Source organism: Anoplopoma fimbria, chromosome 7 (genome assembly GCF_027596085.1).
Source record: "Anoplopoma fimbria isolate UVic2021 breed Golden Eagle Sablefish chromosome 7, Afim_UVic_2022, whole genome shotgun sequence".
Taxonomy (NCBI): domain Eukaryota; kingdom Metazoa; phylum Chordata; class Actinopteri; order Perciformes; family Anoplopomatidae; genus Anoplopoma; species Anoplopoma fimbria.
This window is the reverse complement of record NC_072455.1, coordinates 4,590,773-4,604,197: the sequence shown is the minus strand read 5'-3', so window position 1 is coordinate 4,604,197 and position 13,425 is coordinate 4,590,773. Positions and strand designations below refer to the sequence as shown.

The following is a 13,425-nucleotide window of genomic DNA, read 5'->3' as shown; positions in this document are numbered from 1 at the left end:
GTTGACAAGAGCTGCTTTGTCTAGAAATGTAATGAATCATGAAGCACTGACAGCACAATGCTGAGTATTGATTAGTAAGTTTGTAACATTATTTAAATTACAGACTTAAATTCAACTAAGGCATCTTCGACTTGTGTTTGTTTGACCCAGCTATCCTTCCGAACCTCCTTTCGATGTGGACCTATGCGGATAATGATTAAAATAAATTTGTTATACGTTAAAGAAAACATTAATCAGGGGAAAATATGTTTCCTTTTCGAAGGCAAGAAAGGTTTCTGAAGGAACAATTTGGTCGAGCATGCTGTCAGTTAACTATGTACCTGTAAACATCTTACTCAGTATCATATGTCGTAAATTCATACCGCACGTGTTGTTCTTTGCTATTGACACATAATAATAATAATTAAGCCGCACGTTAGGTGTCTTGTTCTTTGCTATTGACACATGCGCAAGCGCTCATCATCATAATTATATAAGCTTTTTTTTTGTTTTGAGTTTTCCTTCATTTATTTTGGTGTAAAGTCTCATAAAGTAGATGTTTAAATACACATTCTTGTTGTTAGGAAGTGTTGATTTTGGACGGAAAAGCAAAATAAGACCGTGTCTTGCAACAGATAAATTAATTTATTTAGAAATCTTAGTGAGTGGAGAGACTGGATAGAGTTACTGCAGGAGCTAGATGAACGGATGGATTGCAGGTGCGCAGACTGATGAGTAGCAGGAGTGGAATGGAGAGTCACACCCAGACAAACACACAAACCATGTCTCTATTCACATGATTGTACATTTTGAAGTGTTGCATTAGAAAAGGTTTCCAGGTTTCCATGAATCGTTGTGGTACCTGGACCGTAGTCGTGCCTCCTGCTGTGAGCCGACTGACACCCACTGCTACTTCGATTATTATTATTAGTCACATTACTATCCCTATTTTCATAATTATAATTCTACTGTAATAATTGCTGCTGTTATTATAAGTAGTCTTATTATATGAATCATTTATGTCATATACATTGAATGTGTTGTATCTCTGTTATGCTGTTCATTCTGTACACATGACATCTATTGCATTCTGTCCATCCTGGGATAAGGATCCCTCCTCTGTTGTTCTCCCATAGGTTTCTTCCTTTTTTCTCCCTGTTAAAGGGGTTTTTAGGGGAGTTTTTCCTGTGCCGATGTGAGGGAAGGACAGAGGATGTCGCATGTGCACAGATTGTAAAGCCCTCTGAGGCAAATTTGTAATTTGTGATTCTGGGCTATACAAAATAAACTGAATTGAATTGAAAAGCTGTATGACATTTTTTTATTGAGCACAAAAAAGTGTATTCACTCACTTGAAGTGTTTTGTTTTTTTTCCTTTGTCAAAAGAATTGTCAACATGAGACGTCATCAGTACTGACTGATATGAAAGAATACACTTGCCCAATTGAAAAATCTATTATTATTATTTAAGACCTTTCTCCATTTTACTCTAGTAGATGTTTGGATGGCCGAGGCGACTTGTTTTGTTTCTGGTTCGCAACTTCTACTTCTTCTTCTCTATTTACTTCCATCATCTGACCCTATTATGTTGTAGTTTAAATGCTCCATACCAGATGAAGGAAAACTTCCAATTCGTATTTCTTATTTTGCTTAAAATTCCCTTGAGGAAAACTGCAGAAACAAATGGAATGAGGGACACAGTTGAGACCATGATACTTATGGAGTCCAGTACATTAATTCAGTCAACCTTGTCTCTTACAAAATTATATTCCATTAAAATTAAGTTTCGAGGGAAACATATTTTCTCCAAGATTATGGTTGCAGTTTTAAATCTGTGATCTGCGTTGTAAATAGAAACAAAACCAAAACTATAATGCGTATGATTGTTTCCTCATTTAGATTACAAACATGAATTACAAGTTTGCAAACAAGTTTGAATGTAGGACACCTGAGGAAAATGTTACGCTGTGAGAAAATGCCAGTTTAAATAATAATGTACATGAGTTACTGGCTGTGCAAAAAGTATTTTTCATAATTGGACAATTGTGCTCATTTACAGTACATGCATCCAAATTTGAAAACTGGACAGGATTGCAAGATTTGTATATTGTATCATGTACCTATTTTCATGGCTATAATTCTACTGTAATAATTGCTGCTGTTATTATAAGTAGTCTTATTATATGAATCATTTATGTCATATACATTGAATGTGTTGTATCTCTGTTATGCTGTTCATTCTGTACACATGACATCTATTGCATTCTGTCCATCCTGGGAGAAGGATCCCTCCTCTGTCGTTCTCCCAGAGGTTTCTTCCTTTTTTCTCCCTGTTAAAGGGGTTTTTTAGGTGTTTTTCCTGTGCTGATGTGAGGGAAGGACAGAGGATGTCGCATGTGCACAGATTGTAAAGCCCTCTGAGGCAAATTTGTAATTTGTGATTCTGGGCTATACAAAATAAACTGAATTGAATTGAATTGAATTGAATTACTGACCACTTTGGTCCACAATGAAATATCTCTACAGTATCTGTGCAAGATATTGGTGCAGACATTCATGTTTCTAGGAGGATGAATTCAACTGATTTTCATAATCCTCTGACTTTTCATCTAGCACCATTATCAGGTCATACTTGCCATTTTCCAAGACTTTGGTTTATGACAAAATAACGTGCAAAATAAATGACATTCCCATGAGCCTCGGGTAAATATGATTAACAAACATAAGCATGCAGACACATTTAAATAAGATGTTGAACATGGTATACTTTTTAAATATCCGTTTTCTAAGAGATGGATATTTGGCCAATGGAAATACATCCCAATTCAGGATCTTAGTCTTTGTCCGATGTCTCAGTTCTCACCACTGTATGCCAGATGTCTATTAATGGAGCCGTCAGGTGATACTCGCCAAGTCACAAAGTTAAGAAATGTCATGTAAGTATTTGATTGGTCAAATATAACTTAACACGTCACTGTGAATACAATGAACAGACACATTCTAGATCTCCTTACCATGGGATCAATGTTAAGGTTCTAGAGGTGCAGTCATTATGAAGACCTGTCATTCAGAAATGAAACCCAACATGCTGTTCAAGGTGGTTGAATGTTTTGACAGAGCCTCTTTGTCAACAAATGTAGTGATCCATGAAGCACTGACAACACAATGCTCGCTATTCATCAGTGTGGTGAGCTGCAACTCCAGTTTCTGACTCACCCACATACTTAAAGGAACAGTGTATAGCATTAAGAGGGATTAAATGGCAGAAAAATGAATATAACATGTATAACTATGTTTTTGTTAGTGTATAACGACCTGAAACTAAGAATCATTTTTCATGTGCTTTTTCTTAGTACTTTTTCTTAGTAATTTATTGCCACGCTGCAGTGCACATCTCCTCTGCTCTCTCTGTTGGGGCTACACACACACACACACACACACACACACATAACTATGTTTTTGTTAGTGTATAACGACCTGAAACACATAGACACAAGTACACACACACACACACACACACACACACACACACACACACAGACACACACACACACATACACACAGAACAAAGGCTGCTGTGGAAACACTGATGTGAACCAGGTGAAGTGAAGATTAATCGAGTGGACAATAACTTTGCTTGTTACCTTTACATTCGCAAGTAAAAAGCCGATACTCAAACATGTAAACAAAAGTGAAACCTAATTCATTTTACAAAAACAAAAGCTGTCTTATATAATAAAGTATATCTGTTGATCTTAGTTTGTTTTTGTAAACTTATCTGCTGTTTGAGACAAAGCAGACAGAAGGACAGAAAGATGATGTCTGTGTTATTCTTGTTGATTATTAAAAATGTAATCTTCACTCAGGAATGTTATTTATTTTGCAGACATTTTAAATTTGTTTCCAGTGAGATATTAATGACTTTATTTTGTGACTTTGCAGTTGCAAACATTACTGTTGCTGCTCTAGAAACAAAATTTATTTATATTTACAATATAAATACCTTCTAATCCCCATTAATTTGCTTTTTAAATTAAACAGCCGTGGCCAAAAGTTTTGAGAATGACACAAGTATTGGTTTTCACAAAGTTTGCTGCTTCAGTGTTTTTAGATCTTTTTGTCAGATGTTACTATGGTATACTGAAATATAATTACAAGAATTTCATAAGTGTCAAAGGCTTTTATTGACAATTACATTACAAGTTTATGCAAAGAGTCAATATTTGCAGTGTTGACCCTTCTTTTTCAAGACCTCTGCAATTCGCCCTGGCATGCCACTCCCTTGGCTGAGAAGCAACCCCACACATGAATGGTCTCAGGATGCTTTACTGTTGGCATGACACAGGACTGATAGTAGCGCTCACCTTTTCTTCTCCGGACAAGCTTTTATTCCAGATGTCCCAAACAATCGGAAAGGGGATTCATCAGAGAAAATGACTTTACCCCAGTCCTCAGCAGTTCAATCCCTGTACCTTTTGCAGAATATCAGTCTGTCCCTGATGTTTTTCCTGGAGAGAAGTGGCTTCTTTGCTGCACTTCTTGACACCAGGCCATCCTCCAAAGGTCTTCGCCTCACTGTGCGTGCAGATGCACTCACAGTTCATGTGTGGGGTTGCTTCTCAGCCAAGGGAGTGGGCTCACTCACAATTTTGCCTAAGAACACAGCCATGAATAAAGAATGGTACCAAAACATCCTCCGAGAGCAACTTCTCCCAACCACCCAAGAACAGTTTGGTGACGAACAATGCCTTTTCCAGCATGATGGAGCACCTTGCCATAAGGCAAAAGTGATAACTAAGTGGCTCAGGGAACATAACATTGAAATTTTGGGTCCATGGCCAGGAAACTGGCTTGATTATGCAAGAATGGGCTGCCATCAGTCAGGATGTGGCCCAGAAGTTAATTGACAGCATGCCAGGGTGAATTGCAGAGGTCTTGAAAAAGAAGGGTCAACACTGCAAATATTGACTCTTTGCATAAACTTTATGTAATTGTCAATAAAAGCCTTTGACACTTATGAAATGCTTGTAATTATACTTCAGTATACCATAGTAACATCTGACAAAAAGATCTAAAAACACTGAAGCAGCAAACTTTGTGAAAACCAATACTTGTGTCATTCTGAAAAATTTTGGCCACGGCTGTATATATGTTTTTTAAAAGCCCAGAAAAACCCCCCAGTTTTGATAAAAGTAGATCTTTGCAGTAAAAAAAAAACCTAAGATACCTATCCCTATCTGAAGCCCACAATATGTTGTTGCTTGCAATCTGCAACCTCAGCACTAAATGGCACTACATTTCCCACACTGTTCCTTTAAGTATTAACAGAGCAGTCACTACGCTTTGAGGACTTTCTCTTTGTATTTATTAATAACATACGCCTCCTTGTGGGTGTTTAGATTCAAATCAGCTTCAGTTCAGTCATGGAGGTCACACAGTTGAAACAGAAATTTCTGACTTTAGCGACTCCTAGTGGTCATTTATAAAAGGAACATTTCACAAGGAAAGGAACTATGACATTACAGTACATCAAGAGATGTTTTAGTCTCCACAAAATCCACAAATGAGGGCGTTATGACTAAATTAAAAATAGATAACTTCATATTGCTTTATGAAGTTTATTTGTTTAGTGTAAAAGTATATATAGTCTTTGTCGAATCGAAATATTACACCCTCAGAAAAAGAATGATCTTGTGGAAATTTGTGTTCATGAATGTCGGCAAAAATAAACCAATTAAGCACACTTATGATTATAAAAAGGTAAAAACAAAAAAGTGATATCCAGGTAACAGAACCCTATAAAATCTTTTCATAAGCACACACCCATATTTTTTTTTACAATGCCCACTTGTTCTCCCAAATTTCTCAACAGCAGTCTATTGACATTGAACACATCACCTGGGAATCTCCACAGACACGAGCGAAGACAGACACGCTGAAAGTTTCACAGAAGAAAATGGAAGTTCAATAAAACGTGTTAAAGGTGTTTGGAGAATAGCTAACTCTTTTTAGTAGCGTTAACCTTTTGCAGTTAAATTCATGTAATATGATAATTATTGTTTCTTTATGCCTCATATGCATTGTCACATTGTCAGTGTTGAAAGAAGTACTCGGATCAAGTTAAAGCAGTACTACCTACCAAAGTGTAAATATACTCTGTTATAAGTAAAAGTCCTGCATTCAACATTTGACCTAAGAAAAAGAACAAAAGTATTACCATAAAAACATACTTAAAGCACAAAAGTAAAAGTTGTCTTTATGTAGAATGGCCCATTTCAGAACAATGTATATGATTGAATTTAATTATTGATGCCTTAATGTGTTCATCACTTTAATGTTGCAGCTAGTATAAGTGGAGCTCATTTTGATTACTTTATGTACTGGTAGCTTGTGAATTTATGTCAAATTTAAATCTAATGTATAACTACTGTCAGCCTATCCCAGGGGAAAAGGTCAGAGACACTCAGAAGTGAGGAAGACTGGATTTTGTTTGGAATGTACAAAATACAAACCAGTTTTATTTTTTTTATTCTATTTACAATAACATGAAGATTACAAGTTACAAAAAATGAATAATACAAAACGGAGTAAATACATCCTCTTCAGGACTTCAAAAGAAAATGCCAAAAACTCAAAAAGGTCAGCGACCTTAAAAAGCACAAAAAGCCCTCAAATAAAGCCAAAATACTTTGTTGTCACACATTTTTAGATCTCTCATCTCTCATCTCCAGATCCATACATGGTTAACAACTAGGCATTGCCAAATCATTGGATAATACTGTTCACATAGCTTTACAATTCATAACAGACTTGTTCTTTAAGTTAACACTTAGCTGTGTTTCGCCCTCCATCGAAAGTTCCCGTCTGACCTTCATTTGTTGTCAGGATGTCCAACAGTATCAGCATTTACAACCTGTTCCTATAACAACTCTGACAATAATCAAGCCAGACTAAATAAAAAAATAAAGCTTTATTCACCCTTCGCTTAAAAAAAGAAGCTCATTGAATTCCATATATATACAAATGAAAAAAAACATCATTTTAAGGACATCATTATTAAATGAATGCTGAATAATACGAGATTATATGTAAATAATAAAATCATATCTGAGACCACAACACTTTTCAAAGAGAATTAAATTCCAAACGAATCTACATGCACAATGTTTCCTAGTATTTCTATAATTTACAATTAGATTAGACGATTAAATGATTAAATGGTGAACTCTATTGGAGAAATATATAGAGCGATAGGCGGGCATATTAAGTGAATACCTTAACATTATTTTGTATTATATATAAGTATCTGCAAAGTAACTAAAGGCATCATTTAAATGTGGTAAAACTACAATATTTGCCTTTGAGATATAGTGGAGTAGAAGAATTAAGTAGCAGAACATAGAAACATTATTTTAAAGTACAAGTACCTCAAAATTGTACAGTACTTGAGTAAAGTAAGCTTCTTAGTAAAATTCAGCCACTGAAAATTGGTGAATGTGTTTCTAAATTTGTTTGCCCTTTTTTTGGGGTGATTAATAATAATATCATAAACAGGCCTGAGCTTACTATAATAGTAAACAGATGGGCATAATTGTAAGTAAATTAATATATACAAATATATAAGTAAAACAAAATAAAACAAATACCAAATAAAAGTCCTTCATTTTTTGTTAAACCTGAAGTTGAGTTCCCTCGAAATTTGGGGGATTTTTAAAACATGACTCAAAAAACATCCGGAAGTGTGTCTTTTTTCAAGAAAGCAACGAGCAGGTTGATGGAGACGTGGTTGCGGTCTCAGCAAGAGGGCGCTCCAATTAAAACTTTCTCATGAAGTTTCAGTAAATGTGCACGAGTGTACATCGAGCCTCCCGTTCAAACTGCTGCAACCGCCTCACTTTCCCCAACGTCAATGGGACAGATGACCAAGGGGGCGATGTTTTTCCTGTTGTCATGGAGACAGGGGTTTAAATACGGGTATATAGGCTCATTGAAGTCACACCCGGTGTACGTGTAAATGTGGGTCTTGGCCTCCGTGTCGTAGAAGGACACCAAACTTTCCTCGCAGTTCAGGAACACGCCCACTTTCTGGGGGGTTTCCTGGAGGTGGAGGGTGATGGAGGGGCCGGCGCAGGCGCTGAGACTGCCGCCTTTCCGCCGACAGATCGCCCAGTAACCGTTATCAGGACGCACCGAGATGGCCCCCTTCCTGTTGATGGACTCCCTGGCCACGCCAAGGTCCCAGTCTGTTTTATCTCCAACCTGAAACACAATGGGCAAAATAGAGAATTAGACAAAACAGCAAATGAATGATCCGACCAATGCCAAAAAAGCCACAGAAGCATTTACAAGACTTAATTTGGTCTTCTGTCGTCATGCAATATTTTAAAATAGAGTACAAGGTTGCATCAAAATTGATTTCAGTCCCTTATGGATTTGTCTTCAGCAATAATAAACTTAAAACATTTAGCACCTCCTTACAGCCACTAGAGGGTGTTAAAGAGCTATTTTTCACATCGAGGGCAAATTGTGCAGATCTGCAAGGTTTCTTTTTACATGACATCCACTGGCCACCTTCACTTTGATATACAGCAAATCGATCAAGCATCCATCCGTCAATGTAACCTCTAATTATTGATTGTTTGTTGCAGTTAGACATAAGAATTACACTGTGATAAAATAATATTATAACTCCTCCAAAGCTAATCGAATGCTTCAATTTCATGTGCTAAGCAGATACAAATTCGACACAACAGTTTATTTCGGATTTTTATTCTACTTTGGATAATACTGTTAAGATTTTCCTCTTTATGTTTTGTGGTGAAGCTGCTGCTGACTATGTTAGTTCCAGATTAGACGTTCCACTGAAGTGGATTTATTAAAGCCTCATCCAATGAACATCCAGTGAGACAAGAATTCTTGTTTAAGGCTATATAAAAATGGAAGGAAAATATCCATGTCTATCGTAATTTTTCCAGCTTCATTTGGCCTCATTAGCAAGACACTCACTGACGTTACGTTAACGCAAAGTGTCCACATCTGTCAAAATGCATTATATTAAAGTCACACCTTTTGGATTTAACATCTCCTTGCATTGCATATATTCTGTATACTTTATACTGTGAAGTTCTGCACAGTCCTTGGACAAACCTTTGCACAGTTTATACTACGGCTGTTGCTCTGACCGGCTATCATAAAGTAGATATGTTTACATCCAATTATATTAAGTTAGTTGAAAGGGTCACTGTCCAAAGTAGGAGACAAGTTGGGAGTGAAAAACAGTTGCTTGTTAATTGCCAGTTCATTTTTTTTCTTACTATGTTTATGTTTATGCATCAAAACATAAAGGCAGATTCTTTGTATATGAAACCCCATTTGGAAATAAACCTCAATCTGTATCGTTATGACATTTTGGGTGTTTTTGGAAACTGTCTCTCAATTAAAACACTTTTAAGAAGGTCTGAGCTCCTACCAGAACCACCCAGAAATGTCTCCCAGAGGTGAAGCATTGTTTCCCCAGAACGGACACGCAGGAGTCGAACCTGCGGGGGTCGTCAGGGGTTGGAGGTTTCTTCTGCTGGAGGCTGAGGCTCACCTGTGGATCAACAGAACAACATCAGTACGATCTAAAATATACAACAACTTTGTCACATATTGAAGTCAGTGTTCACGCTGCACACTTTACCTGTTTCCCATCTGGGGACAGACACAGCCAGCCCGAAGCAGTGACCGGATCCAGAGTCACATCCACTGGAGGAGGAAAGAAAAGAAGGAATGGGTGTGAGAGATACAATTATGGCAAAATAATGTAATTTAATAATCACAGATCCATGGTAGCCTTTCAAACCAGAATATTATCAATTTATTTGGATGAAAACCAATTTGACTTTGGGTTAAACGTCCAATATATCTCTGGTTATTTCCTAAACATTCTGATATGCTCTTAATAAGCTTCAACTCAACTTTTTAGTTATACTTTCAGATAGAAATAATCTAAAGAAACTAGAGAGTGGGCGTTTATTGTTTACCATTTTTAGAACTCATGTCTTTACGAGAAGTGATTTTACGTTTACTTTCTCTCCAAGAACACGTTTTGACTATTTTTCTATGGAGGAGGCTGACATTAGCTACGAATTAAACCCGGTCAGACATTGCTGTGACAAGATGATGATTTCACAATCAGAAACATACCTGCACATTGATATGCCTTACTCATTTCTATAAAAAAAAAAAGGAGAACAAAAGTTGTTATTTTGCTTCATGAAAGATTCCTACTTTCAAATTATAATTTATCAGTTTTTATAGGTACTAATTCCAATTAAGAGATACAACAAAAATATAAAAACTTAAGTCACCGACCTTCTGCAGAGAGTAGCTTTTCAAGTTCATGGCACCTGTCCACCAGCTTGGTGAAAGCTCTCCTCACTGTGCCCACGTAGCTGGCCGAGTGGACTCTGACCTTAGACCAGTCCCTACTGAAGATTGGAGCACTCAGAGAGGGAAAACACTAAAACAGGAAGACAGCGAGTCAGGTGGTGTGTTTGTTTTGTACATTGGGCGATAATCTAGCTCATGTATAAATAATCATGGATGGATGGAAACGTTTTCAATGTCACTCTCTTACCTGCAGGAGATGAAGAGGGTCGTCGCTCTGCTCCAGATGCTGCAGCTCACTTCGTCTCCTCTGCAGTTCGTTGATTTGCTGCTTGAGCTCTTTGAGAAGCTCCTGCTCGGTCTTGTTGGCGGCTTCCTGCTTCTGCTCGATCTCGGCGATGAGCGAGGCCTGGTTTTTCTCAATGACATTCACCACAGTAGTGGCCACCTGGATGCTTCTTTGTATCTCTCGTTCTTTATTCATCTGCACATGTGCATAAATTGGTATTATTTAATATGTTAAAGGACGCAAATATAACATTGTCGAAAAATGTCACCCCTCACTTGGTGAAATTGAATTAAAGTCAGCTTTTGGCCTGGGCCATTATTGTAAAGTGGTGTTTTTTTTGCATACACATGTTTAACAATAAATCAGATTTTGCTTAGAGGAAAGAAATGAAATGGAGAGTTTGTTCTTCTCTCATGAGGAGGCAGCACTGCTTCAGAAAACTCTACAAAATAAGACTTTGGTGAATTCTTACACAGGTCTAAATTGTGGATTTTTATTTTATTATTTTGTAGTAAAGTCAAGGGGAGCGTTTCTTGCCCTAGTTTTAGCGGTGTGTCCCAAACCACAAACACTAGTCGGCACGCATTGGCAACTTTTTGGTTGTTTGCGTATTTCTTAACATGCTTTAAAACAACAATGCTGACAAGCTGATGTTTATCTTGCACAATCATTTCCATGACGTTCCATCTTACCATGCTAACATTTGATAAATCAGTGCTAAACACAGAGTGCAACTGAGGCTGATGGGAGAAAGACCAAGAATAAACCAAGTATTGAACAAATTGAAATTGATTTTTCTTTTTATGTTGGCATTAGAGTAAAAATCAGATGATTACCAAAGTTATTACAATTCATCGTGAGGGGGGCATGAACGTCTGCACCAAATTGTCTTGGCAATCCATCATATAGTTGATCAGATATTTCAGTCTGGACCAAAGTGGGGGACCAACAGACATATTTATCGATATCCCTGCAGCCCCAGTGCTAATATGGCTAAAAATGCCATACATTGCAGTGATCTTTGTGTGCTTTATCTGGTTACACTATTGCTACATGTTCCTAATAAACCTTAGGATTCCTTTAAAAACACAGCATTTAAAGGAAAGGGGGCATATGAGAACGGGGCTTTGGTGTCTTTATTCTTAAGCAGGGTGAAATAAGCAAAAAGTGCAACAGGACAACAATAGTACTTGTTAAAATCAAGTGAGGACATACTGAATATACTTAACATATTGAAAGACATTTTAACGCAAAACGTACCTTTCTCTGCTGTGCTGTAGTATTGATCTCTTCAACTTTACCGAGTCTGGCCTGGACCATCTCATGAAAGTCTGCTTCAATTTTCTGAATCTGAATCTGCAAATGTTGCATGTGAACACCAATAGAGCATCAAGAGAACTGTAGAGCAACTATCAGCATGAAAATAAATATATATTGTAAGAATCAGTGGTACTATTACAACATTTTCAATAAAAATGATGGATGTAGATCATTTTCCTCACCCTGACCTTCTTGCTCTCCTTCTCTATGGAGACGATGTCGTGGTGTTTGTGGTCAACCTCTCTGCATTTCATACAAATGGGTGTCTGATCCCCCTTGCAAAACTTATCCAGGGGCTTGTTGTGAATTCTGCAGAGGTGACTGGTGACGAAGGTGGCCGGATCGGTCAGCCTGTGTTTCGTCAACACCGGATCCCTAAGGTGAGGAGTCAGGTGAATCTCACAGTAAGACACCTGGCACATGAAGCACGACTTGACCGCCACTATGCTGTTTCCCTGGCAGATGTCACACGGAACTTCCTCCTGGGAAATTTGTCTTGGTGAAAGCCCAGTCTTTCGTAGTGACCTTGGTGGGGCTGGCTTGTATGATGGCTGGCCCTTTATAGACCTTTTGATTTAATACAGATCTGGTTAATTTAAGTCAAAAAAGATGTTTAAAATATGTTTCTGAATATGCAAGACATTGTTTATAAAAAATGTAAACAGACTTTTTAAACAGCTCGGTGATGTCTTTCAATCCCACGTTGATCCTGAGTTCTGGACGGGTTTTGAAGGCCTCTTTGCACAGCGGACACTCTGACTTACTTCTCGTGTCCCAGAAACGTTTGATGCATCCCCGGCAGAAGTTGTGCCCACATGGGGTGGAGACAGGGTTGTTGAAGATATCCAGACAGATGATGCACCGAAACTGCTCCTCAGACAACGCAAAGGCCATGTTTCTGAAAATAGCATTATTTTACTTACAACTACACATGCAACAATTGAGTGGATTTATTTAACATTTTACAATGTAAAAATGCCTTTGAAAACAATACAGATTTTGACATGTCTGTTAAAAGAATATAACCAATATCTGCTTAATAGTGTAAATTTCCAGGGTAGTAGTATCCATTGTTATAAATTCCTTGCCTTGGAAGAAAACAACAACAGGTACAAAATCTATAACCTAACGTAACCCCTGTCTCTCAAGGTATTTGCTACCTTGATGTCTCCTTTTGAGTCTAGGTTACAAAATCGTATAATTTTTTTTGCCATGTCATTGCCAGTGTATTTATATATATATATATATATATATATATATATATATATATATATATATATATATATATATATATATATATATATATATATATACATACTCAATGCGTCCTGCACAAAACAAATAAAAATGAGTCAACAACAGTGACCAAAAAAACTACAACTTATTTAAGGACTAAGTGGAACCTAGAAGCCTTCACAGACTGCTACTTTTTTATATAATACCTATCTTTTTTTAAATAATATTTT

At 37.2% G+C, this 13,425-nt stretch overlaps 2 protein-coding genes across 2 annotated transcripts; both read right to left on the bottom strand.

Moving 5' to 3' along the window:
* Window positions 1-7,851: 7,851 nt before the first annotated feature.
* Window positions 7,852-10,834, bottom strand: LOC129093848 (erythroid membrane-associated protein-like). The gene is made up of 5 exons (XM_054601971.1): window positions 10,601-10,834; window positions 10,336-10,483; window positions 9,662-9,726; window positions 9,449-9,571; window positions 7,852-8,238 (listed from the first exon to the last, which is right to left on the bottom strand). The coding sequence occupies exons 1-5, from the start codon at window positions 10,832-10,834 to the stop codon at window positions 7,852-7,854; spliced, it is 957 nt and encodes a 318-aa protein (XP_054457946.1).
* Window positions 10,835-11,708: 874 nt separating this feature from the next.
* LOC129093847 (E3 ubiquitin-protein ligase TRIM47-like) lies at window positions 11,709-12,853 on the bottom strand. Its single transcript, XM_054601970.1, has 4 exons — window positions 12,623-12,853; window positions 12,142-12,510; window positions 11,900-11,995; window positions 11,709-11,717 (listed from the first exon to the last, which is right to left on the bottom strand). Exons 1-4 carry the CDS (start codon window positions 12,851-12,853, stop codon window positions 11,709-11,711), a joined length of 705 nt encoding a protein of 234 aa, XP_054457945.1.
* Between the last annotated feature and the right edge of the window lie 572 nt (window positions 12,854-13,425).